Here is a 27234-nt window from a genome sequence, read left to right on the forward strand (position 1 = left end):
ATACTTAAGGAAGTGGCTCTAGAAATTGTGGAAGCATTGGTGATCATTTTTCCCAATGTTCTATAGATTCACTGTTCCTGTGGATTGGAGGGTAGCTAATGTTATCCCACTTATTAAGAAAGGCGGGAGAGATAAAATGGGGAATTATAGACCAGTTAGCCTGATATCGGTGGTGGGGAAGATACTGGAGTCAATTATAAAATATGAAATAGCAGCTCATTTGATTGGCAGTAACAGGATTGGTCCGAGTCAGCATGGATTTACGAAGGGGAAATCATGCTTGACTAATCTTCTGGATTTTTTTGACGATGTAACTAGGAAAATGGACATGGGAGAACTAGTGGCTGTAGTGTACCTGGAATTTCACAAAGCATTTGGCGGCGCGACTCACCCGTTGCAGCGGCCCCTACAGCCTGTCTGTCTTTTTTTTATTTTTTGTCTAGTTAAATGTAGTGTTGGTGTTTTTTAATACTGATTTTAAATGTGTATATGTGGGGGGCAGGTGGGGGGGGGGGGGGGGGGGGGGGGGGGAGGGGGAAACTGTTTAAAATCTCTTCCCTGTCCGGGAGACCCGACCTTTTCCCTGTCGGATCTCCGTTGTCGTTGGGGCCTAGCACCGTGGAGCGGCCTCCAACCTGAACGACCCGGGGGCTCTGGAGACTGTGGAGCTGCGGACTACTCACCATCGTGGGGCTGGCCGGCCTCGGAGCGTGGGGAGCGGTGGTGACTCGCTGCTGCGACTCGACTCCTGAGGCTCGGAGGCTCCAGCAACGCAGCCGCAGGTCCGGTGGACTGGGACATCGGGAGCTCGCGGGTCCGGGTGGAGAGACCGCTTCCCGGAGCTCCCGCAACGCGACTTCTCCAGCCCGTGTCGCGGGGTTGGAACGACCCGGAGCGGGGCCGTACATCGCCCGGTGCGGCTTCATGGCCGTGGGACATTACAGCGCCCGCCGGGGGCTCCAACATTGTGACTTTTAGACCGGGAGCGGGGCCGTAAATCGCCCGGCACGGCCTAAAATGGCCGTGGGACTTATCATCGCCCACCTGGGGCTTGGGCATCGGGAGAAAAATGGAGAACAGGGGAGAGAAAAGACTTTGCCTTGCATCACAGTGGGTTCACTGTGATGGATGTTTGTGTGAATTAAATTGTGTGTATGTCTGTAGAAAATTGTCTTTGTTTGTATGGCTGTGGAAACGGAATTTCGTTTGAGCCTCACTGAGGCTCAAATGACAATAAATATTGTATTGTATTGTATTGTATTGTATTGTATAAGGTCCCACATAGGAGATTAGTGGGCAAATTTAGAGCACATGGTATTGGGGGTAGAGTACTGACGTGGATAGAAAATTGGTTGGCAGACAGGAATCAAAGAGTAGGGATTAACGGGTCCCTTTCAGAATGGCAGGCAGTGACTAGTGGGGTACTGCAAGGCTCGGTGCTGGAACCGCAGCTATTTATAATATACATCAATGATTTAGATGAAAGGATTCAAAGTAACATTAGCAAATTTGCAGATGACACAAAGGCTAGGTAGTAGTTTGAACTGTGAGGAGGATGCTATGAGAATGCAGGGTGACTTGGACAGGTTGAGTGAGTGGACAGATGCATGGCAGATGCAGTTTAATGTGGATAAATGTGAGGTTATCCGCTTTGGTATCAAAACCAGGAAGGATGATTACTATCTAAATGGCGTCGTTGGGAAAAGGGGAAGTACAACGGGATCTGGGGGTCCTTGTACATCAGACTATGAAAGTAAGCATGCAGGTATGGCAGGCAGTGAAGAAAGCGAATGGCATGTTGGCCTTTATTTTTTTTTTATTATTTTTTTTTACAATGCATGTTGGCCTTTATAACAAGAGGAATCGAATATAGGAGCAAAGGGGTCCTTCTGCAGTTGTACAGAGCCCTAGTGAGACCATACCTGGAGTATTGTGTGCAGTTTTGGTCCCCTAATTTGAAGAAGGACATTCTTGCTATTGAGAGAGTGCAGCGTAGGTTTACAAGGTTAATTCCCGGGATGGCGGGACTGTCATATGTTGAGTGAATGGAGCAGCTGGGCTTGTATACACTGGAATTTTGAAGGATGAGAGGTGATCTTATTGAAACGTGTAAGATTATTAAGGGATTGGACATGCTAGAGGCATGTTCCCAATGATGGGGGAGTCCAGAACCAGGGTCCACAGTTTAAGAATAAGGGAGAGGCCATTTAGAACAGCGATGAGGAAAAACTTTTTCATCGAGAGAGCTGTGAATCTGTGGAATTCTCTCCCTCAGAAGACAGTGGAGGCCAATTCTCTGGATGCTTTCAAGAGAGAGTTAGAGAGAGCTCTTAAAGATATCAGAGTAAAGGGAAATGAGGAGAAGGCAGGAACAGGGTACTGATTGTGGATGATCAGCCATGACCACAGTGAATGGCGCTACTGGCTCGAAGGGCCGATGGGCCTACTCCTGCACCTACTGCCTATTGTCTATTGTCTATTGTAAACACAATAATAAACAATAAAAAAGAAGTTCAGTATATAAAAGATAAGAAATAATTACTCATCATGCCTTGTACATTCTCATCCAAATCATTGATATAGATGGCAAACAGAAATGGGCCCAGCACCTATTGCTGAGGCACATCACTAGTCACAGACCTCCAATCCAAAAATCAACCTTCCACCACCACCCTCTGCTTCCTTCCATGAAGCCTATTCTGTACACAGTCAGCTAGGTCTCCCTGGGTGCTAATCACTCTAATCTTCGAGAACAACTTACAATGCAGAACCTTATCCAAAGCCCTGCTAACGTCCACACAGATAGCATCTTTGGCAGTAGCCTTGTCAGCCTTCTTGTTTACTTTGTCAAAAGCTGAATCGAATTCATAAGATACGAACTCCAGTATATAAAATCATGCTGACGATCCCTAATGAGCCCCTGTCCATCCAAATTGATATATATCTCATCCCTCAGAATTGTTTCCAGTAACATTCCTATCACAGATATTAGGCTATGCCCTATTCTTTCTCTCATTACCCTTTACCCTTAATTTATTTATAAAATCTATGAATGCTTCATAATCTTATCTGCCAGAACCATCCTATGTTCCCATTTTGATCTCCTGATTTCTTCTTACCTTATCTCCTCAGGGATACACTTGATCGCAGCTGCCTATATATTTCCTGTGTTCCCTTCTTTTTCTTGACCAGATCCTCAATTTCTGTCATCATCCAGAGTTCATTATTCCTACATGTCCTGCCCTTTACTTTAACGTTTAAAGCCAGTGACCAGTCAATCACTAGACAATGTACTTGTTGAGCTAACAATTTTAAAGCAAAACATTCCTTTCACAACTAATACACCAAATATCTATGAACGCGTTTAAAAATATTTAAAAAACTAAAAAATAGTCAGAAACAATTAAAATTATAACAGACAATGCTGGAAAAACTCAACAGGTCAGGCAGCTGATAATTGCTCGTTTCAAAACTTCCCCTCAGTCTAGTTTCAGTAAATAAAACACAGAATCAAGCACTTGAATCAACTAAATTTTAGTTTACCAAAAGAGCATCACAGATTACACACTGTACCTATTCCACCGCAGGTTCGATCCTTGCGTCTATCGGTTCAAGCCATCTAAGCCTCGCACAGACAGAGGCACTCCAAAAGGGTACTTGGTCCTGAGCGCTCTTCCAGAAGATCGACCCTGAGCCTCGTGGTCGCGGGCCCGTGAACTCGAGGGCCAAACCACTCGGGGGTTGTCTCTTAATCACCTAATTACAAATATCGATTAACCCCATACATAACAGGCATTTCCCTAACCCAATGATACAATAGTTCAATACATTGTATTCATAACGGACTTCGAGATGAAGTCAACTTGGAAACATTTACTCTGATTAACAGAAATCTCAGAAAGGCTCAACACCCCCATCCAATCAATGCTTAGCAGAGTCAGACGCTGCAACATTATTTACAAACTATTTACGAGGTGTATGTCTGGTTTGCAGCCATCCGATCCATTCTATGTATTTAGTAACAGATTGACAAGGTTTGCAAGGCTTCCCATTCTTTGCTTGCAAATTGTATTTAACAAGTTGTCGGGTGTCTGCAGCCCAATTGTATTCCTCGCCTTTTTTGAAAATGTTTGTGTTCACAAAATGTATTTTGGTTGTCAGGTGTCTGCAGCCCAATTGTTTGCCTCGTCTTTTTTTTAACATGCTTGTGTTCACAAAATGAATTTTGGTTGTCGGGTGGCTGCAGCCCAATTGTTTGCCTCGCCTTTTTTGACAAGTTTGTGTCCACAAAATGAATTTTGGTTGTCGGGTGGCTGCAGCCCAATTGTTTGCCTCGCCTTTTTTAACAAGTTTGTGTTCACAAAATAAATTTTGGTTGTCGGGTGGCTGCAGCCCAATTGTTTACCTTGGCTTTGCTTTTAAAATTCGTTGCAACAGTTAGATGCCTGCCCAAGCATCCATACGGCCCACAATGTCTATACTAGCCCCCTAGAAATTAGTACCTTCGGCCCGCAACACCCATACTAGCGCAACAGACAGCCCCCCCCACCCCCACTGGTGAGCAATATTGGAATTGGTGGAGAGGTGGAATATTGCGTTGGTGACCAGCCCTCCCGTGTCATGCTAGGACCCAACGGGTCCCACTTAGTCTAGTCTTTTATAAATCTTGACAAAAGAACATTTATCCATTAGCTTCCCTTCAATTTGGGCAATGAAGTCAATGCAGACACCCGACAACCAAAATTCATTTTGTGAACACAAACATGTTCAAAAAAGGCGAGGCAAACAATTGGGCTGCAGACACCCAACAACCAAAATTCATTTTGTGAACACAAACTTGTTCAAAAAAGGCGAGGCAAACAATTGGGCTGCAGACACCCGACAACTTGTTAAATACAATTTGCAAGCAAAGAATGAAGTCATTGCCCAAATTGAAGGGAAGCAAAAATGAACATTAAAATACTGACATGCAAATCACCTTCTAACCATTGTTTGTATTTCTGCCAAGTGCTAACATAATCCCCAAAAACAAATAGGTTTTAAGCTGTATTTTCCCATGAACTCTCCACCGATAAAGCTTTTATTTGTTATTTAGATATCACACTATAGAGTTATGGTTGTGTCAAAAATTCAGTTCCATGATCTGGTGCTGAAGTCTCTACTTAGGCTGCAGAAAATAGCAGATCTTGCCTTGATAAATTCATCTCAGTCTATCTTTAGAGGTCTCTGCAGCAGCGTGTTCGTTATTTCAAATTTTTTTTTTTTTTTTTGGTGTGTCTAATGTTAGTTTAGGTGTCTCTTGGTGTGTCTTGTGTGGGGGGAGAGAAAGGGGGGAACCGCTTTTGGTCGCCTCATCGACGGAGAGGCAACTTTTTCCATGTCGCTTCCCTCGCGGCCTAACAGCTTGGATTCTAGTGGCCTTTCCTGGAGTCGGGCCAAGAGCATCAGCAGCAGGCGCAGTGTGGACCTTTCCATCGTGGAGCGGGCGAACCCTTGCCAATTCGGGACCTCCAAGTGTGTTTGTCCGTCCCGACGTTGGAGTTTTGATCATCCCGACCAGAGGGCCTGTACATCAGGACGTCCTTGGCAGCGACTACGGAGGGTTTATGGCCCCGACCACGGATGAACAAAGGAGGAGGACTGACTGAACTTCCACCACTGCTAAGAATGCTGTGGTGGTGTTTGTGTTAAATTTTATTGTGTATTGTGTGTTCTTTTTAAGTGTATCAATGCTGGCAAATTCATTTCACAGCACCTTCGGGTGCATGTGATGAATAAAATTAACTTTGACTTTGCAGGCTTGCTGCATATATCCCTGCAAATGCAAAAGTTGCAGGCTTGCCGCAAAATCCCTGCATAGACAAAAATGGATATGCTTTTTGTTTGGTTTTAACTTCTTCCCTGGCTCCTACTTTGGTTCTTGCTAAGTGAAGGGTGTAAGTTTGGGGCAATGGGGTGGGGGTGATTGAGGGAGGAGAGGTGTGTTTAAAATTGGCACATATATTCTTGATTGTAAATGAGACCATAGAAAATCTACTGTCAGTTATATTTGTAGGCAGTGATGTTGATGGGTGGCTGGAGATATGTTATATGTCCCAAAAATCATTTGATATATAACAATAGACAATAGATAATAGACAATTGACATAGACAATAGGTGCAGGAGTAGACCATTTGGCCCTATGAGCCAGCACCACCATTCACTGTGATCATGGTTGATCATCCACAATCAGTACCTTGTAACTATCCACTATCAGTAATTATCAGTAACTATCCACTTTAAATTGTATTTTGCTTGTTTCTATTGGAAGCTGAAAGAGGGATTTTTTTAAATAGAAGCAAATAGAGCAATTATTTGAGCAAATAGACTGCCACAATATTGGCTGTTCTCAGGCTCGCTTCATCTCCAGTATATTAGCTGAATCACCTGTCAAGAACATGACCCATTTAAATAAGGAAGAGAGGGAAATTAGAGGACAATAACATCGTTTTTCTTGGTGCATGTAGTTTTGGTGTTTACAATGGTGATGATGTTTTTTTTAATTTGGTTTATTTCATTATCATATACATCAGGGTGCAATGAAATTCCGAGTTTGTATGAAAATCATAGAGCAAACAATAAGTACAATGGGCACAACAATAAATACAATGACAAGTGCAAAACAACCGAACGTTGCAAGGATTATTGTGATTAATTGTAGTGATACCTGAATTAGTACAAAACTCCCAAAAGAGAATAACAGAATGAGGTAGTCTTAAGAGTAAGAGCCTATGGCAGCACCTCTGGGAAGGGACTGTGAATTAGTGATTGGTCCAGGAGTCTGATAGCAGTGGGGAAGAAACACTCTTAAGTTTGTTTTTCTTTCTACTTTCAAACTTCTATATCTGAGATAGAATGACAAGGGCAGCAGGTATCCTTGGCGATACTTTGAGGCTTCTTGACGCAAAGCACCATGGAGATAGACTGCGTTATGTTCACCACTTTCTGCAGGTTCAGGCAGTCATGACTAAAATTTACCGGTCAAGATGAGCAGAAGTCAATTGCAGATGGAGGCTCCAAGGTCAAAGTCCAGCAGTTTAAGGATTAACGTATTCGGCATTAAGTTGTTGTAGGCTGAGCTTTATTCAATAAATAGCATCCTGCAATAGGTGTTCTTATTATCAAGGTGTCCAGAGCAGAATGTAGTTCATGGAAGATGCCATCCTCCAAAGACCTATCTTTCCCATACACAAATTTCAAGAGGTCTAGATTGTCCAGGAGCCTGGCACAGATGCGTGGTTTAACCAATCTTTAAATCACTTCATTATAGTAGTCTGATATTAGTGGTAGTCATTGAAACAACATTTTTTTTTCCTTGGGGACTGTAATGATGCAGATTCACTGGAATTTAGGATGAGAGGGAATCTTATAGAAACATATAACATTATTAAGGGATTGGACATGCTTGATGCAGGAAATATGTTCCCAATGTTGGGGGAATCCAGAACCAGGGGCCACAGTTTAAGAATAAGGGGTAGGCCATTTAGAATTGAGATGAGGAAAAACATTCTCACACAGAGTTGTGAATTTGTGGAATTCTCTGCCTCAGATGGCAGTGGAGACCAATTCACTGGATGTATTCAAAAGAGAGTTAGATAGAGCTCTTAGGGCTAGTGGAACCAAGGGGTTTGGGGAGAAGGCAGGAACGGGGTATTGATTGTGGATGATCAGTCATGATCATGTTGAATGGCGGTGCTGGATTGAAGGGCTAATGGCCTACTCCTGCACCTGTTGTCTATATATCTATGAATCTATATATTTGAAGTAGATTGGGTAAGTAGACTCTTGAATTTAGCAGTTGCAAATGTTAATGAAGACTGTGGTCAGTAGATTGGTGCATGATTTCAGAATCGGTCCTGGGGTTCTACGATTCCACCAGGGTCAATAGCTTACTGAGAGTTACCATTGTGAAAACAGATCTAACTTCTGTCACTAATATGTATAGCCAGCAGGGAAAGGGGGCACATGCCATGGTGGAGTGTATTATTCACATTAAAAATATATATATATTTATTTTTCTTGACCCTGACTTCGCAAATTTTCACATTGATTTTTTAAGCACATTTAGCAATATCGAATAAAAGCAATGAAATAACTTGATTATAATTTATTTCAGTATCTAGACCAGTGGAGCACAGCCTGTGCACAGAACCAACTCAAGTTACTTCACAACTTTGCAACATTGCCTGTACGACCGAATGCTTTGTTTCAGCTTGGACTTCATGGAGTCCCTGCATGCCTGAGAACTGCCAAGAGCCTCAAAAAAGTAAAGGTATTTATTTAAAATGTAATTTGATTTAATATAGATGTACCCTCCTTATTTCAGTGTGAAATTGTAGCTAATTATCTCGATGTCTGACTCACAGCCTTATCAGATTTAAAGTTTTGCGTGTGATCAATTCCCAACAGTTACTTCCAGTCATGCTGAAATGTACCAGAGATCCTAAGATGCATTGTTAATAATAACACGTTTTAATTAGAAATGTTAATATTTATATTACTTTAATCTAATTTCTCTTTTTTTTTCTGAACTTGCTGGATTTAGATTGTTTCTCAGAAGAAAAGCCTTTCATTTCTCTTAGCAAAGATACATTTCTTGCTCATTCGCCATTTAACATCTGTCATGCCCCATGAATGATGTGCACATTAACCAGCTGTAATTCAAAAGGAATTTATACAGCTGCAAAATTATTATCAGCAACCAACAGACCAAGGCAACATTTACAGAATGAACCTAGATATTTAATTGAACCTCAGGGATTAGTTGTGCTCCTGCTTGAATAGACAAAAGGGTGTCAACAAGATGAATTAGATTCATGGAATGTCGGGCAAATTATTTTGTTGATGGTGTGAATGTCTGTTCTTCAGAATATTAAAATCTTCATGAATCAACAACATTTATTTTAAACGTCTGAGGTCCTGTGCTTTGCAAGACTGTTCTTTATCTTTATAAGTCACTAATTTTCATGTTCAGACATTCTTCACATCCAATTTCTCAATGCTGCAAATTCTTCACTCAAACACTTCTTTGATGGTCTTCCCCTTTTTTGAGCCTTCACCAGTCCAAGAGAGCATCCTGGAACTCTGATTTTGCTTTCATTTGTATCTCCCCTTCACCATTATTGGTGGCTTTGTCCAGGCCTGTCACTGTTGCATTATCTCTTCAGTCCCTTCTACTTTTGAAACCTATCTCCTTCTTTAAAATCCCCTGGAAACATATCTTCATTGGCTTAATAACAGAATAAAATGTGTATAGTATGTATGTGCATACCATAAATATAAAATATTATATGATGTGCATGCTGTGCTACATCAACTAAATAAATGCAAAATATTATTGTTTGGGAGAACAGAGAGATAACAGGATTGTATTTCAAAGAGAAAGTTGAAGTTGGCCTATTATGATGCTAAACGATGTAATAAAGAAATTAAATGATTAGCATGCAATTTTACCATTGAGAAGTACAGTGCCCTGAAACGGGGGGACTATGTATAAACACAGCTGTAATTTCTACATGCTGAAACCAAAGTGTATAAAAATACCCTGTAATAAAATCTGGTGCACTTTAAACAGATGTGATTTTTTAAATTACAAATCTCAAATGGTGAAGTACAGAGGCAAATAAATAAATGATGGGTCTTTGGCCCAAACATTATGGAGGGTACTGTAGATAGAATGTTAAAGAAGGCATATAGTAGGCTTGCCTTCATCTGTTTTGGTATTGAGTATGAGATTCAGGAAGCATTATTGCAGCTTTGAAGGACTTTTGTTATGCCGAGTTTGGAGAATCGTGTGCAGTTCTGATCAACGTATTACAGGAAGTGGAGTTTTGGAGAGGGTGCAGAACACTGCTAGGACTAGAGGGTATTAGTTATTTGGAGAGTTTGAACAAACTTGAATTGTTTTCTGTGGAACATCGGAGGTTGAGAGGAGACCTGATAGAAGTATATAAAATTGTGAGATAATTGCACTTGTCAGCCATTGAATCGTAATATTTTTATGAGGATACTTCAGCCATTGAGTAGAATTAAGGTAGCAATGATGCAAAGGGGTGGGAGATAAGTTTTCATCAAGGACAATCGTTTAAGAAAGTCTTGAGTTAGTGGATAAATGTCAGAGGATGACTGTGACATAACGTAATTTAGGATAAAATAAGACGCAAAAACGCCGAGATTTTTACCATTTTGCTAGCGATTTTACTTTTACATTCGCAAATCCACTCATTAAATGTAGTCATTTTTTTGTACACATTTTTAATAAAATCCTTCCCCCCCACAGTCATTTTTTCGCCTCCCGCTGGCCACCTTCTCATCCCTTGCCCCGCGCGACGATAACGGCTACTGCCGCCTGGCTCTCCTCCACTTCTCCGTCCTCCCCCGGTCCGGCTCTATCACGCTGGCGGAAGCCGCAGATCGTCTGGTCCCCCTGCTGCTTTTCGCCGTCCTCGCTGGCGGCCCGCAGGCTCACTCGGGATCACGCCCGCCCGCTCACTCCACCCTCCCCCCCCTCCCCGTACTCGGGGTCTGAAGCACCGAGGATGTGAGGCCATGGAGCTGAGGCTCACTGAGGCCGACAGCTGCTGGGTGGCCCTACCCCTTTCCTCCCTTCTTAATATAATATCAATGGGGGTGGTTAGTGTGTGTGTGTGAGGGGTGGTTAATGTGTGTGGGTGTGGGGGTGGGTGGGTGTGTGTGTGTGTGTGTGTGTGTGTGTTTGTGTGTGTGTGTGTGTGTGTGTGTGTGTGTGTGTGTGTGTGTGTGTGTGTGTGTGTGTGTGTGTGTGTGTGTGTGTGTGTGTGTGTGTGTGTGTGTGAGAGGTTGGTTCGTGTGTGTGTGACATCTCAGGCCGCCCCCTCCCCTCGCAACCGTGCATTGCGGGAACAGACCCAACGAGTCTGCACTTGGTCTAGTATTTATTTAAAAATGCATTGAGTCAGAACATATCAAGTTGCTTGAAGGTGCTGGAAGTAACAACAAGTGATTAGGCAACATTTTCACATGTTAAATATAATAATGCATAAAAATAGACAAGAAGGTTTGAAAGGTAGAAGTGCGGGAGGAGTAAAATGTGAGAAAAATGTGACAATGAATATAAGGAGTAAATACTAAAAGAACAGGACAAAGGCAACTGGTGGTTTTTAATACAGTTATCAGTCACATGTAAGTGCAATTTTGGAGATTAAAAGCAGAAGTACTTAATAACAATAAATAAGTTTATGTCATTCTCATTATGCATTGTTACATTAACCCGTACAATGGTATCATGTTTAGTTCTGCATTTTGTTTCAGAGGGCGATTGGTTTGTTTACATCCTTGCTATGATGCAGAAGTAGGCTATTTGGTTTATTGGTCCATGCTGTGTCGCAGCACAACATTCTCATCAGTTCCATACCCTGAAACTACCTCTCACACATGTCCATCAATTTTCCTTAGATTCTTTACTAATCATCTTTTTCATATTTTTGTTACTTTTTCCTCTATGGTTCACTATTATCTTCATTAGAGTGTCAAGAATCAAGAGAGTTTTATTGTCCAAAATGGAACAATTAAATTCTTACTTTCCACTGCATAATATATATATAAACATTGTGCTCTATAAACACCATAATAACCAACAAAAAAGGAAGTTCAGTATATAATATCAAATACACAATAATAGTTTAGAGTTTTAGAGACAGTAAACAGGCCCTTCGGCCCACCGATTCTGCACCGGCCAGCGATCCATTGTACACTTGCACTATCTTACACACTTACACAAATTTCTTTTGGGGGTCAATTAACCTACAAACATGTATGTCTTTGGAATGTGGGAGGTAACCGGAGCATCTGGGGAAAATCCATACAGTCATGTGGAGAACGTTCAAACTCCGTACAGACAGCAACCGTAAGTCAGTATCAAACATGGGTCTCTGGTGCTGTAAGGTAGCAAATCTACACCAGAATTGTGCAAAGACAAAGACAACGCCCCTCAAATCTATGTAGTTCAGAGCTTAGCTGGAGGTTACAATGCTTAATTGCCTGATGGTTGTTGGAAAGAAGATGCTCCTGAACTTGGACGTTACAGTTTTAGTTATTGTTAGCTTTGAGTATAAGTATTAGTTAGTTTCAATCTAGGAAATTTAAATGCACTCTTTGACTTCCTTTGGTAAATCTCCATTCTTGTGTTATATTTATTTACTTGTGCCGAGGCTGCAATTAAAATTTTAATTCTTTATGATCATGAATTATTGCTTCAACTCATTCTCTTGGAATGTAGGGAAAATAATTTGCATGGGTGATTTATTTGCATAATCATTATCATCATGACAAGTTCAGGCTGTAATCTCATGTATCAGACGAGAAAGAAAGAATAGCTCTTGTATAGTGTCAAATCATAGTGTACAGCGAGCGATTGGAGGAGAATGGGAAGCATATTCCCTTGCCCTTTTGAGAGGTGAATAGCAAAGTTAATTCAGGAAATTCTGCTGACAGTTTTAGAATTTGATGGCCTCAAATGAACTATTGTTCTGGCATGTAGAGAGTAAATTTATTTCGAACCCTAAATGATTTTCACTGCTTGAGAGATATAAACGACAGTAACGATACTTCAGCTGTTCGTGAAAATTTATAACTTCACTGTTGTGTATTGTTCAGCTGGCAATTGGTAACCGTGAAATGGTTCTTGGTTTAATATATGCTCTGCATCTGAATGTATTAAAATAATTAGACATTTATGACATTTGAATTTATAAAAACCTTTTGTATGCCAACTCTTCTGACACAATTTAGTGCTTTATTTAACCATTACTTGGATTGTTCCTGACTATCTTTATATGTATTTGTGTGCAATTACTTGAGTAACAATAGATCAAGTATATTAAATAGTGTTCCTGGAGTACCATCCAGAAAGTAAGAGTTAAAACATGATAGACATAATTTGCACTTGTAAATTTTGTATGGAGATTGTTGTTTTATCAATCATGGGTTATTTAATGCTGCTTGCCTTGACTAATGGATATTTTAAGCTAAAAATAAACGGATGATTTATCACTATGCTAATAGAGGCAAATTCTAACCAAATTGTTTATTAAACTGGAATTGCAACCAGCAAAATTAGTGTAGATTCTACAAGGTGTTAGAGAAAATACCAATTTATAAAAGTTCTCTAAATTAAGAGGAAAAGCAACTTCATGTGCTTGCCATTAGAAATGATAGTGGATGCAGTGTACATTTTGGAGAATTAAAAGCTAACTGATCTTGTATGTAAAGGAACAAACCATTGTTGCACCAAAGGAGGAGCATACATCGACATAGCAGCCAGGTTGCCCATTATCGTACAAGCATCACAGAAACTGAAAGTTAAAAATTGTAATTGACATAGATGTCCAAAGATCTTCTGTACAAAATATCCTTACTAAAATGTTTGCCAAACTTTTGCCAACATGAAAGCCAATGGTGGATAGAAAACCATCAGTTGGGTATGTCCTTGCTGAATCTGTTCTAGGTTGGATTGGTACCAAAACAGCAATTCCATTCATTTTGGTAGACAGGAACAACAGCAAGAGATCAAGGTAACTATTTAGTCAAAGATACTCAAACTACTGGATTAACTCAGCAGGACAGGCAGCATCTTTGGAGAGAAGGAATGGGTGATGTTTTGGGTCGAGACCCTTCTTTAGACTCTTTAGTCATTTACATTTGTTTTAATTCATTCCCTTTATACCCAACAGTTTTATCAGTGTTTAAAACGTTTTTGATTGATTTCCATTTTGTGAAACACTTGTGTTCAGTTTGCAGGAGCGACCTTGTTTCATTTGCCAATCACTCTAAATCACCATTCCAGTCCTACTCTGCAATTTCTCTCAGTGGTCTCCTGTACTGTTTCAATGAGACCCAGTGCAAGTTTGCAAAACAACACTTCATTTGATGTCTGGGCATGTTACAGCCTTCCAGACAATAGCCAATTCCCCAACCTTGAGTAACTCACTATTTCTTTCTGTTCACATTAGAGTTGGCCAATTCTGTTTGCCATCATTTTGGCTCAGTTTTTATTTTTCTGCTTGTATAGACTGGCCCGCTGGGTGTGTTCCACTACCTTAATATTTAGCAATATATTATACAGACATAGAAGATTAATCTGATTTAAAATGAAACTGTGATGTCATTCCTTAACTTAGTGGTAACGTAACTGATGCTGTGGTAGGTGGTGCTCTGTGCAAGGTTCTGTGGTGAGGACTGGGAAGATTGCTGTAAAGAAGTTCTCACCAGTGTGGGAAGGACTGGGGCAGGAGATGGGTGAGGGGGGTTGGGGAGGGGGGGGGGGTGGGAGGGGGGGGGGGAGGGGGGGGGGGGGGGAGAGATGGGGAATGTTGAGTTATCTAGACAAGATAAAGGCAGATGCAGTGCGCAAGTGAAGTTCAGTGAGCGTTTTGCAGAACACTTCTGCTCGATCTGCCAAGGCCTACTGGATCCCACAGCTGCTAATCATTTTAACTTTCCTTCCCATTCTCATACTGTTCTTTTTGGCCTGGGCTTCCTCCATTGCCATAATGAGGCCATATGTAAAACGCGAGGAACAGCATCTCACGTTCTGCTTGGGTAGCTTACAACCAATGGTATGAACATTGAATTGTCTAATTTTAGGCAACTTCTAACAACCCACACTGCCTCTCCCCTTTCTCTCACACACACCCCACCTTTCTCCCCACCCTCCTCTGTGCCCCCTCAGGACTTGCACCTATTTCTCCCCTCCCCCACCCACCCTCCTCCTGCATTCCTTCCTCCAGCCTCACAATTTACAACTCTTCAATACTTCTCTCACACCTTCTGCTTTCATCTCTGACCTTTGTTCAAACCATCTGCCTATCAACCCCCCTCCCTCACCTGTGTCCACCTATTACCTACAATGCTTTATCATGCCTCTCCTCTCTCCCAGCTTTCTTACCCCCCTACAATCAGTCTGAAGAAAGGTCTTGACCCAGAATGTCACATAGCCATGTTCTCCAGAAATGCTGCCTGACCCACTAAGTTACTCCAGCACTTTGTATCCTTTTGTGTAAACCAGCATCTGTAGTTCCTTGTTTCAACACACTCTTCAAGTTCACTGATGATACCTTAGTTATTGGCTGGATCTACAACAATAATGAGATGAAGTGCTGGAGAAAGATAGAAACTCATGTAAGGCAGTCAGGAAAATAACATACCTCGATGTCTATAAGACAAAAGAGTGGGTTATTGACCTAAGGAAGAGAGGGATGAAACACAACCATGTCCTCATCAACAGTGTGGCCGTGGAGATGGACTACAGGCATCAAGGTTTCAAGGTTAGTTTACTGTCACATGAACAGTGAAATTCAGATTGCCATACAGTCATACAAATAAAGAGCAACAAGAGCAAACAAGAGTAACATGGACATCCACCACAGCGACTCCCCCATTTTCCTCACTGTGATGGAAGGCAAAAAAGTTAAATTTTCTTCCCTTCTTTGTTCTCCCGCAGTCGGGGCACTCAAACCTTCCGTTATCAGGCTCCCGCAACTGGCGGTTGAGCCCTCCGCATCGGGGGCGATCAAGCTCCCGCAGCGGGGGGATGTCAGCTCCCCGCGCCAAGTAATCGGACTCCCGAGTCGGGGCTGGTCGAACCTCCTGCTGCTTGGAGCTACCCGACATCAGTCTCTACCCGAGACTGTGAGCTCCTCGATGTTGAAATCCGCAGGCCGCGGTTGGAGCGTCGATCCCAGCAAGGGATTGCAGGCTCCGATGGTAGGTCCATGGCCCTGCGGTGGGGCTCAAAGTCAGTCTCGAGCAAGGCCACCAACAACATGGTGTTCGGCCGCACAGTGACAGGAGATACAATCCAGAAAATAATTGCATCTCTGGCAAGGTAAGAGATTGAAAAAAAAATCCCCCCCCCCCCCCCCCCCAGCCCCCACATAAAATAAACCAAAGAACATTAACACATACTTTTTAAAACACACTAAAAATAACAAAACAGACAAAAAGATAGACAGACTGTAGGCGAGGCTGCCATCGCAGATGACGCCACTCGATATTACTTGACCTGATTTCTCCATGACAATGAGATAACCAAGAAAGCACATCAGTGTATATACAGTACCCTCTTAGGCCTCTGAGAAAATTGGCATGTCCACAAGGTAGTTCTTGAACATCTACAGCTGAGCTATTGAAAGTATTTTTGAGGGAATGCATTTCAGCCTGATATGACAACGGTTCTGCTCTTGCAGACTGAATCTACAGAGAATGAGGAACATAGCCTATTCTTCACAAGCTTGTCACTTTCCATTCAGTCCATTATCACATTGCATTGTTTGAGGAAGGCTGGAAGTATCATCAAGAATGCCTGCCATCCTTGCCTTTACTCTGTTTAATATTCTGGAAGAAGATACATGAGCTCGGAATTCAACTGCCCAGGCTTACAAACAGCTTCTTCAATGTTCCCACTGATATCTGACTCCTAGGCTAATCAAGTCTTTCACACCCAATTCCCACAGATGCTGCCATAAACCCTACCATATTTATTTTGCACAGCTTTACTTTTGCACTACATTTATTGTTCTATTTATTATTACTTTGTGAATATGGTTTACTCCGTGATCTACACGTGAACAAAAATAATAATAGTACCGTGGTGTATATAACAAAAAACTTATCTGAATGTGAATGTGTATCTGTATCTAATAGTTCCCATCACAAGCTTTGGAACCCCATCATCACTCTCACTATTGTGAACTAAGGAACATCAAAACTAATTTCACAGCCTGTATAGCAATGGAGACTTAACAAGTGCAATGACACCTAATTTGCAGACCAAAATCCCTTTTCAAATATATGTTCTGATTTTAATTCTAAGCACACTATTTTAATGAATCCTCTGTCAACCAGCCAAACAACTTTAAATCCTTTGTTCTTACAAGAGTTGCCAAGAAATGCTGCACAGTTTTTTCTATGTTGCTTCCCTGAACTAACTATTTCCATGAACTGGAATTGAATACTCCTGTACGGAGGGAAAATCCTCCTGTTGGATATTTATGTAAAGTGTTTCTTTTCCTACAGAACTTGGATGATCATGATTGGAGTAACATTGTTGTTATGAATGCTTCTGTATATTATTTAAGATTGCGGCCTTACGATTTGCATCTTACTTTTTATTTGAGCACTAAGCACTGCACTTCAAGTAACACAAGGTTCTAGTATCATCTGTTTCCTCAAATTAATGATGGTGGATATTTAATCAATGAACATTTGGGTATGTTGGGCTGTAGGGCCTGTTTCCAAGCTGTGTGAATAAACATGTTACTATCAATATCGTCATAATGTTTTTATACTGCTAGCTGTTGGATTACAATATATCTAACTGATCATAAACACTGATAGGTAATGTAATGTAAATTTGTTCCATTGGTTCTTATAAATGCTATGTGCACTATCCTTATTTACTCCACTGAGTTCTAATTAATTCATATTATAGGTTTCAAGATGAGGCAGCGGCATGTAGTTGGGGAGCCCACTGGCAGCGCTGGAAAATGTCCTCACCTTGTTGAAGCCATTCATTGTGAGGACTCTGTTTGCTATCATTGGGATCTGCTTGAAGAAGGTCGCTGCATAGCAGAAAATAATCAAACATGTGGACAAGGATTTTACAACCATAGTATTCTGTGCAAGAATAATCAAGGTAAGTTGCATTCAGATTGAAAATGCTCAAGAGTTTATTGTTTTTTATTTCACTTATTGCTTAACTTTCCTTTATTTGTTAACTCTTCAGTCTCAATATGTTTTTTTATATATAGTCCATAAACTTTAATGTAATATGGTTGCAATGGTTTAGTTTGTTTCCAATTTGTTCTGAGCACATTCTCTCTGTATCTAATTTATTGGCCAATCTCTCCGCCTGTGTTTCTTCCTATTTCCTTAGCAGTGACTGAAAGTAAATGTATTCTCTGGATTGCACATGCCTGCTCCTGTTTGCGAAAATACACATAAACAAAACCATAATTGGTATATTTTGGTGCTCGTGAACCATGAATTTCTGTTGTTTGTATAAAAACAAATCTGCATTAATTAGATCAAGCCTTGATCCGAAACAACCTTGTATTAATTTGCTGTGGTTCAGGGTAAGTATTGATCAGATGGTAGATTACATTTCACTTCCAGAATTACTCCATGTTTTGAGAAGGTTAAATAGCAATTTCTTGATCATAGGCCAATATCATTGTCTGTACTTTTCTCATTCCTATGGAGTTTCAAATAGCCCAAGTAGTCTTATTAATTAAAGACTTGGGATATATTCTCAAGATAGGTTGTATTCTTCAGATCCCTTATAGAAGTATCTTAATATGAAATTTAAATAGGCATCCCTGTAAGTGACTTCCTCAAGCAATGTGTTTTGACTTCAAAAGAGTTTTCACAATTAAAAATAATTTGTATTTGTCTACTCTTGCTAAAAATTAGACAATGTGGGGAGGGAAAAAGTTGCACTAAAAAACAAGGTGAAGTTGAGTAATGTCAAGGGTCTCGACCCAAAACGTCACCCATTCCTTCTTTCAAGAGATCTGCCTGTCCTACTGAGTTACTCCAGCATTTTGTTTCTACCTTTGAGTAATGTCAAGGCACTTAAAGAAGTCCTCGTTGGCAGGGAGCCAGGAATTGCTGCAGTTTGTTGGCTGACAAAGGTTTATTCAGATTTCCATTTCAAAACATGTCTCCAAATGACAACTATACATTAGATTGACAATGTTAGCTGATTAATTGAACATTCTCTACTGTATCCACTGTGCCTGGAAATTAATGTAGAGATGCCAGTTATTGATATCTCAAAACAATGTGTCATTGTTGTGTCATCTTCTTAAGGTTTCACAAAGAAAAGCTGCGTTTTCACTGGAATTGCTAATATCACCTAATGAGTTAGTGGAAAGTATAGATGCTGTCACAATTTGTGTAAAGTACTCTATCATGTTAACGATTGAACACAAATTTCAATCAGAATACTTTCACGATAAATTCAGTGTCACAGTTACAAGTTAATATATTTAGTGTTTATCCCCTGTAGTCTTCTTCTTCCACGTGTGCCTTTCATCCTCCTTTGTTAATGCATTTCTGTTATTTACCTGAATTGCTGACTATTGTTGTTCATGAATGTAGTGCAGATTTATATTATTTAAGTTTTTTAACCGACTATTTTAATTTTGAATCAATATTTCAGGCTACTCAGTATACCTGAGTAGAGGTGAAGAAATGTTCAAATGTATTAAATAAGCTTAAAAGCAGCATGTTTCTTTCCCAATATGACATAGTGACAGCGTGTGGCATTGATGTATTCTTCTCTCTTTTTTCTACTCTCTTTTTATTTTTCTCACTGTTCTGTGTTCTGTTTTGAGGATTTTCCTGAAGAATAACCTCCGTGGGGATGGTAGCATTCACATTAAAGCCATTAAAGACCTCACAGCTAAATTGATGGCACAGTGAATGAAGGCTACCAATTGCTCACGACTCCTGCACAATGCATACATGTGGGAGATCGAGAGCTCTGGCATTATGTATTGTGCTGGAGACTCTGTCAACTGAGACTCTGCCAAATATTTGAAAGCAGTCACATTTGGTACTTAGGCTTTAATGGAATATTTCTAATAAAACATCAGAGTCTCTGCTAAGCGAGTCCACTGCTAGTTTCCAGGAAACCAAGCTTGGTGTTTTTCTGCAGTGTGGGACAGGCAGCTTGTCCTATGCATTTAATGGACAAATATTTGATAAGGACACCACCATCTTGAGAAATGGTTTGGAAACTATTTTAATTCCTGTGAAATTCCAGTTACACAATGAGGATTTATCTCAGTATAAAAAGTGAGATAGAATTTTCCAAAGCATTTTCCATGAAGTCATGAGCATCAGCTCAGTAGCACCCATAAATGAAGCTTTGAACTCAAGAAAAAAAATTGTTAGCAAAGCACACCACTCCACATAGACATTGTAAATACATTGTACATTGTTCTCCAAATGCTGCATTTATCAACATCTTTGGCCACTTGGCAATCTTTTGACAACAATAGAAATCAATCATCAATTAATCAAAAATCTAGACTGGAAGGCATTCTTTCAAATCCTTAATTCACATTTAGCAATGTAGATGGATATATCTAAAGTAAAGAACTGGCATCAAGTAAGTATTGCATTGCCCCTATGAATGTGGGTAGCACAATGGAGCATCGGTAGAGTTGTTGCCTTACAGCGCCAGAGACACGGATTTGATCCTGATCATAGGTGCTGTCAGTATGGAGTTTGCATATTCTCCCTGTGACTATGTGGGTTTTCTTTGAGTGCTCCGGTTTTCTCCCACATTCCAAAGACATGCAGGTTTGTAGGTTAATTGGCTTCCGTAAATTGTCCCAAATGTGTAGGATAAAACTAGTGTATGGGCGATTGCTGGTCGGCGTGGACTTAATGGGCCAACAGGCCTGTTTCCATGCTGTATCTCTAAACTGAACTAAGGTGTTACCAGAGCATGCTGATGTTTTCCCCGTATAAATATTCAAAGCAGGCAGATTCCAACATCAACCAAAATATAAGTCAACAAGATCATGGGTGATCTTAACATTTTATTGATCCCTCTCTGGAATGTGCTGGGTGATCGTTTGGGCAATAAATCACAAACATTCACGACTCTCTCGGTGAAGAAGTACCTTCTCATCTCAATGTTGAGCTGTTGATTCTTTATTGTGTGATTATGACTCCTGGATCTTGAAATGTCAGCCAGGGTAAACTATCATCTCTCCATCTACAGTCAAGCACTGTAAGAATTTTGTATGCTTTTTTACAATCACTTATCTTCTTCTAACCATAACTAGAGGACATGACTTAAAGGTGAGAGGGACAAAGTTTAAAGGAGATGTGCAGCGCAATTTTTTTTTAAACAGAGGATGGTGGGTGTCTGGAATGTGCTGCCTGGGATTGTGGTGGAAGTATATACGATAATGGCATTTCAGAAGCTTTTGGATAGGCGCATGGATTTGCAGGGGAATGGAAGGATATGGATCACTTGCAGACACATACGGAGTAGTTTCCCGGGCATCATGTTCGGCATCACCATTGTGGACAGAAGGCCCCATTCCTATGCTGTGCTGTTCTATGTTCTATGTAAATGTGTATAGGCACAGTAATCTTAATATATCCTCATAGGACAAACTTTCCTATTCCAGGAATTGATATAATGTAAAGAACACAAACTGCAGTTGCTGGAAATCTAAAATGAAAACAGAAAATGTTGGAATACTCAGGAGATCAGACCACATATTTGGGAAGAGAAACAAATGTTTTTTCATCTGAACCATTAGGTCTCCCCACAGATCCCACTTGGTCAGCTGTTCCTGTTCTTGCATTTTCAGTTTTATTATTAATCTAATGAACCTTTGCTGACCACCCTATAGCAAATACTATTCTTTCTTACTCCACTGCGAAATCTCCTCAAGGTATGCCTACTTTGAAGAAGTTCTCCTCCTCCCTCCGAAGACCTTCTCCCCGCCCCCCCCCCCCCCCCCCCCCCACCCTACACCAGTCTGAAGAAGAGTTTCGGCCCGAAATATTACCTATTTCCTTCGCTCCATAGATGCTGCTGCACCTGCTGAGTTTCTCTAGTACTTTTGTCTACCTACTATTCTTTCTTAGATAGACACAACATGCTGGAGTAACTCAGCGGGACAGGCAGCATCTCTGGAGAAAAGTAATGGGTGACGTTTTGGGTCGAGACACTGAGTCTGAAGAAGGGTCTCAACCCAAAACATCACTCATTCCTTCTCTCCAGAAATGCTGCCTGTGTTACTCCAGCACATTGTGTCTATCTTCGGTGTAAACCTGCATCTGTAGTTCCTTCCCACACTATACTTTCTTAGGTAGGGAGATAAAATCTGAATACAACACAATCCTCCCTTGGTTATGCAGGTTTCCATTCCTGTGAACTGTTTGTAACCCAAGCAGTTTGCAAGTGGGAAATATGGCTGCAAACCGTTCACACATGTCAAAAGATGTTTGCTGAGATAGGATGTCCCGTAGGAACAGATAGCCTGGAGAAGCATTCTAAATCTCATTTAGCCATTGTTAATTAGAAAGCTGATCTCAACAAATTTAACCCAAGCCTATTTCAAGCATATTATTTCAAAGGATTTTAGTCAGATAAGGCTTTAAATGCAAGCAACGGTTAAAAAAACTCACTGAAGCTGGCCCAGATGGCAGGTCTCGAGATAGGATTCACACAATGGATATCAATGTGTAAATTAGAACATACTCTTCCTGGGTCTGAGTATAACAACGCTTCAACTAGTATGAAGAACAACCACCTGCAATCCCCTAGCAGCCAGCAAATCCATCTCGCTGGTCTCCCAAACACTTGTTTGTATGTATGGGCTGTACATAAGTCAGGTGTTCGCAAGCTGGAGAGGACACATATACCTTTCAGTGGCCAAGATAATTGCAGTATGAAGTCTTTATTCATGCACTCAAATCTGCTGCTAAAGGCCAACATAACATTTATCTCCTTAACCACTTGCTGCAGCAGAACATTCGCTTTCAGTGATTTTGTACAATGACACTCAGGGGTCCTTTTGAACACCAACACATTTCAATTTCTCATCATTTAAAACCTATTCTGTTTTTCTCATTTTTAAGTGGAAACTGACTATTTAGAAAGTAAAAATTACATCAACTATTTGTTAATGTACAAAGATTTCTTCGAGGACATAACTGGGAGGTTCAATAAAATAGAACCAGTTGATGCAGCATATTTAGATTCCCAGAAGGCATTTGATCAGGTACAGCATAAAAAATTACTGCACAAGAGCATACTCCTGACATGTGGGGTAAAGAATTGGGAACTAAGTGAAAGCAGACTGGAAAGTGACTGATTCTGAGCCTCTATTTAAGAAAAGCTGCAAGGAGAATCCTGGAAACTGCAGACAGTGACATCAGTAGTGGGTAAGTTATAGGCGGGTATTCTGAGAGATTGGATCTACCTGCATTTGAAAAGGCAAGGGCTGATTAGGGGTAGACAGCATTGCTTTGTGCATGGGAACTCATGTCTCACCAATGTGAATGAGCTTTTTGAAGAAGAGCAAAAAGATTGTTAAGTGCTGTGCATGGACTTTAGCAAGGCCATTGACAAGGTATTTTATGTTACCCTTGTCTGGAAGGTAAGACAACATGGGATTCAGGACTAGCTAGCCAATTGAATACAAACGTCGCTTGAAGGGAGGAAACAGGGTGTTATGGTAGAGGGTTCCTTTTTAGACTGGAGGCCTGTAACAGATGGTCTATCATGGGGATCAGTGCTGAGTCCACTGTTGTTTGTTGTTTGTAATGAACAATTTGGATATGAGTGTAGAAGATTGCAGATAACACTAAAGTTGGTAGAATAGTGGACAGTAAAGAAGGTTACTTATGATTATGATGAGATGTTAATCAATTGGACCATTAGGCTGAGGAATGACAGATAGTGTTAATTCAGGCAAATGTGAGGTGGTGCATTTTGGTGGAAAAATCCAGGGCCAGACTTACACAGTAAATGGTTTGGCCTTGGGAAGTGTTGTAGAACAGAACGACCTAGGGTATATCAGGTATGTAGTTCCATGAAAGTGGTGACAGGTAAACAGGGAGTGAAAAAGGCATTTGGCATGCTAGCCTTCATTGGTTTGAGTATTGAGTACAGGAGTTGGGATGTTGATTAGGCCACATTCAAAATGCTGTGTGCACTTCTGTTGTCTGCTATGGGAAGGATGCAATTAAGCTGGACAGGATACAAAAATATTGTTGAGGAGGTTACTGAGCATGAGGAGTTCTGAGGAGGTTACCGAGCAAGGAGAGGCTGGATAAGCTTGGTATTTTTTACCTGGTATGTAGGAAGGTGACGAGTGACCTTATAGAATTTATGAAATCATGAGGGGCATAGATAAGGTGCCACAGTCCTTTCCCCAGGGTTGCAGAGTCTAAAATTAGGCATGCGTTTGAAAGGACTATGAAGGGGAAACCTTTTCACACAGAGTGTGGTGCATGCTTAGAGTGAACTGCCAGAAGATCTGGTAGAGGTGGGTACAATTACAACATTTAATGAACAAGTACATGGATAAAAAAGGGTTTTGAGGAAAATCGGGCAAGGTGCAAGCAAGTAGGACTAGCTCAGTCAAACAGTTTGGTCGGCATGATTGAGTTGGTCCAAAGGGTGCATTGAGGCCATACGCAGCGCCTCGACGGGCGTACGCAGCGTATCGATGTCGTACGCAGCGTCTTGACGGCGTACGCCTAGCGCGTGGCGTTGCGCGATGACATCACCACCCGGCGTGCCGTAGCGTGATGACATCACCGCCCGACGCCGTGTGACATCCAAATTCAGTCGGCCCGCCGCCTGCCCAGCTGATTGGTGAGTATGATGTCGGGACCAGCCCCGCACAACTCCCTACACCTCCGCGGTTGGAATTGGGACCGGCCCCGCGAGGCCGTAGCCCTCAAGCCACCACGTTTGGTCGCGTTAGACGCATGCAATCGCATGCTGGTGGGACAGGCCCTTAAGAGCTTGCTGATTTCCTGGCTGTGTTATTCTTCAGTTACCTGGGTTTGATTCACTTCTTCATCGGTGATAAGACCTGCTGAAGCCACAATAAACCTACACTTCAAGAGGCATTGAGATGTTACAATTGGTTTTGTGCATAGCCAAAGAAAAGCCTATTTAGTGCTGCTGTACCTTTTAATGAGCAGATCATATTGAATTTGATGCATTGTCTGCATTTCAATCAATAGGCTCGGGTTAATTCCACGTTGCTCTCCTCATACCCATTTCGGGGAGCTGACCAGTTTAGATTGCCTATTTTTTAAAAGGCCTATTTTCATTTTGAATAAAATCAGGATTTTCTTTCATTGACAACAGGTTTTTCAATTTATTATTAAATGTACTTAATTCATTTTTTGAAACATTTCCCTCCACTAACAGAGATTTTATAAAGCATTATGTAGTTTTTGTTAAACATAATGTATTTTTTTTATATGTGCAGCTAATGAGTTTTGTAGATGAAAAGAAATTGAATTCAGCTGCACAAAAGTGATTTATTACTTTCTATCTCAGGCTACGAGTACAAAGACAGATTTTTATTATCTGTCGGGTTTGAACTAACGTGCATTCATTTCTAAATATAAATTATTTTATTAATAATTGCAATCACATTAAAACTAATAATGTTGCATTCAAAATTATCCAAGCTCATAAAACCTGAAATACATCGTCACTACTGGAAGTATATTTACATTATATTAAGATCAGACTCCAAATATATTGAGAATAGTTCAATAATCAAGACGTGGAACTCAATACCGTCAAAATAATTTTTCATGACACATCTTAATGCATGTAAAGCAAGATTTCCAGTTATATAGTGCAATTGAAATGTGTGCTAGGCTCCATTGTATTAAGTATACAAAGAGCTATGAGATAATTTGAGTGAGATTAGTGGAAGTGCAACATTATGTTGAAATTTATGAACCTTTATCAGCAAATTTTGTAGCAAAATGTATATTTCTGGCAAGTGGACAATAACAGTATCAATATTTCGATAAATAATAGTACTGTTTATAAATGACCTTTAAAAAGCATGCTATGGAAATTGAATTGGAGATTCACTCCTTTGACCCATAATATTGAACAGTATCAGTACAATATTGATCAGCGCGAATTCGCAATAACACTTCCTTCTCAATGACCATCAGCGCACGAGCACCTCAAGGCTATGTGCTCATTCCCCCACTTTAATCTCTTTATATACATGACAGTTTAGGCAGATACAGCACCAACATCATCTTTAAATTATCCAATGATACCATAATTGTTGGATGAATAACGAGTAACGATGATGACAGGTGGCAGTTTGAAAATCTGATTGAAAGGTGCCAGAACAACAATCTTGCTCTCAACATCAGCAAAACCAAGGATCTGATCTGTAAAATAAAGATCAGGGAAATAAAATCAGGTTTCTGTGTGACGACATATCCATGTAGTGCAAAATATGGGTAATGCAAAAGAATATTCGACAAGATACTGAAGCTCTTCAGTCTTCCAAGTTCTTTGTCCCAAACATTATGGACTGCACTGTAATTGTATCCTGTTGGCTTTTCTTCTTAAGCACACCCGTTAAAAGGAATCCCAGTTATGCCAAAAATATCTGCATCAAAACACCTCTCAAAATGGCAGCTTCTGCTTCTAGCTTTGCTGCCATTTTATCAAGAAGAATAAAATATGACTGAATATATATATATATATATCTTGCAAGAAAATGGATTTAGAATTTGTTTCATTTTCAAATTCACTAACAGCAGACAGCTTTATCCAATTACATATTGACCACAATTGTCAATGATATTTTAACTAACCATGGTAACCAAAGGTGTACCAAAAGTATTAAGATACAATTATTATGATGTTGTGTAGCAACCTGTCAGAAAGGTTTGATACTGCAGTTGAGGAGACTGCCATTGATGCTGTTTCTATTCACTATTTGTGGTCTATTGTCATCTTTCGGCTGCAAGATGCTGTTTTATTTCCTTAAGGAAAATGTACAGATAAATAATATATAGGCTGTTGCCGATTCTTTGTAAGCGTCAGTCAAGTTGTGCACAATGTATCTTACAGGCCTTTGTAAACAGTCATTTTACACATCCCAACAATATTAATATGTTTTCTCTATAAAGCTAATTCTAATCAATTTTCCACATTTAATAAAGCATTATGTTTTTTTTCAGTTTATCTATCTTTGAAAACACAGAGGTCCTTATCATGACTAACATAACTTCCTTTGGAAGAATTGATTTTTATAAATTTCAAGCAGTTAATTGAATGAAAAAAGTGTACGGAGCTATTAAATGTCAAATCTTTAAATAATAACTAGCTATTAAAGTGTTGCTGTTGCAAATTTCCAAATTATACATCTGCTCAAATTCTTCTCATCTACTGAATGTTTAATTATTTTAGTAATAATAATAATTTTTTGTCTTTTGTTGAAACAAATTGGCCCATCGGGGTCTTTTCTGGGGCAAAAGTAATCTGTAAAACAGGATTATGAAATGGAGGGGGACCAGTATTCTGGTTGACAGATTTGCTTGTGCTACTAGGGAAGGTGTAAACTAATTTGGCAATGGGAAGGAATGCAAAGCATTAGTGAGGCAACTGGGAGATT

General features: G+C 40.5%; 1 protein-coding gene across 1 annotated transcript in view; it reads left to right on the top strand.

Annotated features, from left to right (window-relative positions):
• thsd7b (thrombospondin type 1 domain containing 7B) overlaps window positions 1-27234 on the top strand; it is a 789171-nt gene that overhangs the window by 356963 nt on the left and 404974 nt on the right. The window contains exons 6-7 of the mRNA XM_033024685.1: window positions 8157-8312; window positions 17508-17711. Of these exons, the coding sequence (XP_032880576.1) occupies window positions 8157-8312; window positions 17508-17711 (360 nt within the window). The remainder of the gene's footprint in view (window positions 1-8156; window positions 8313-17507; window positions 17712-27234) is intronic.

This window comes from Amblyraja radiata, chromosome 7, assembly GCF_010909765.2.
Source record: "Amblyraja radiata isolate CabotCenter1 chromosome 7, sAmbRad1.1.pri, whole genome shotgun sequence".
Taxonomy (NCBI): Eukaryota; Metazoa; Chordata; class Chondrichthyes; order Rajiformes; family Rajidae; genus Amblyraja; species Amblyraja radiata.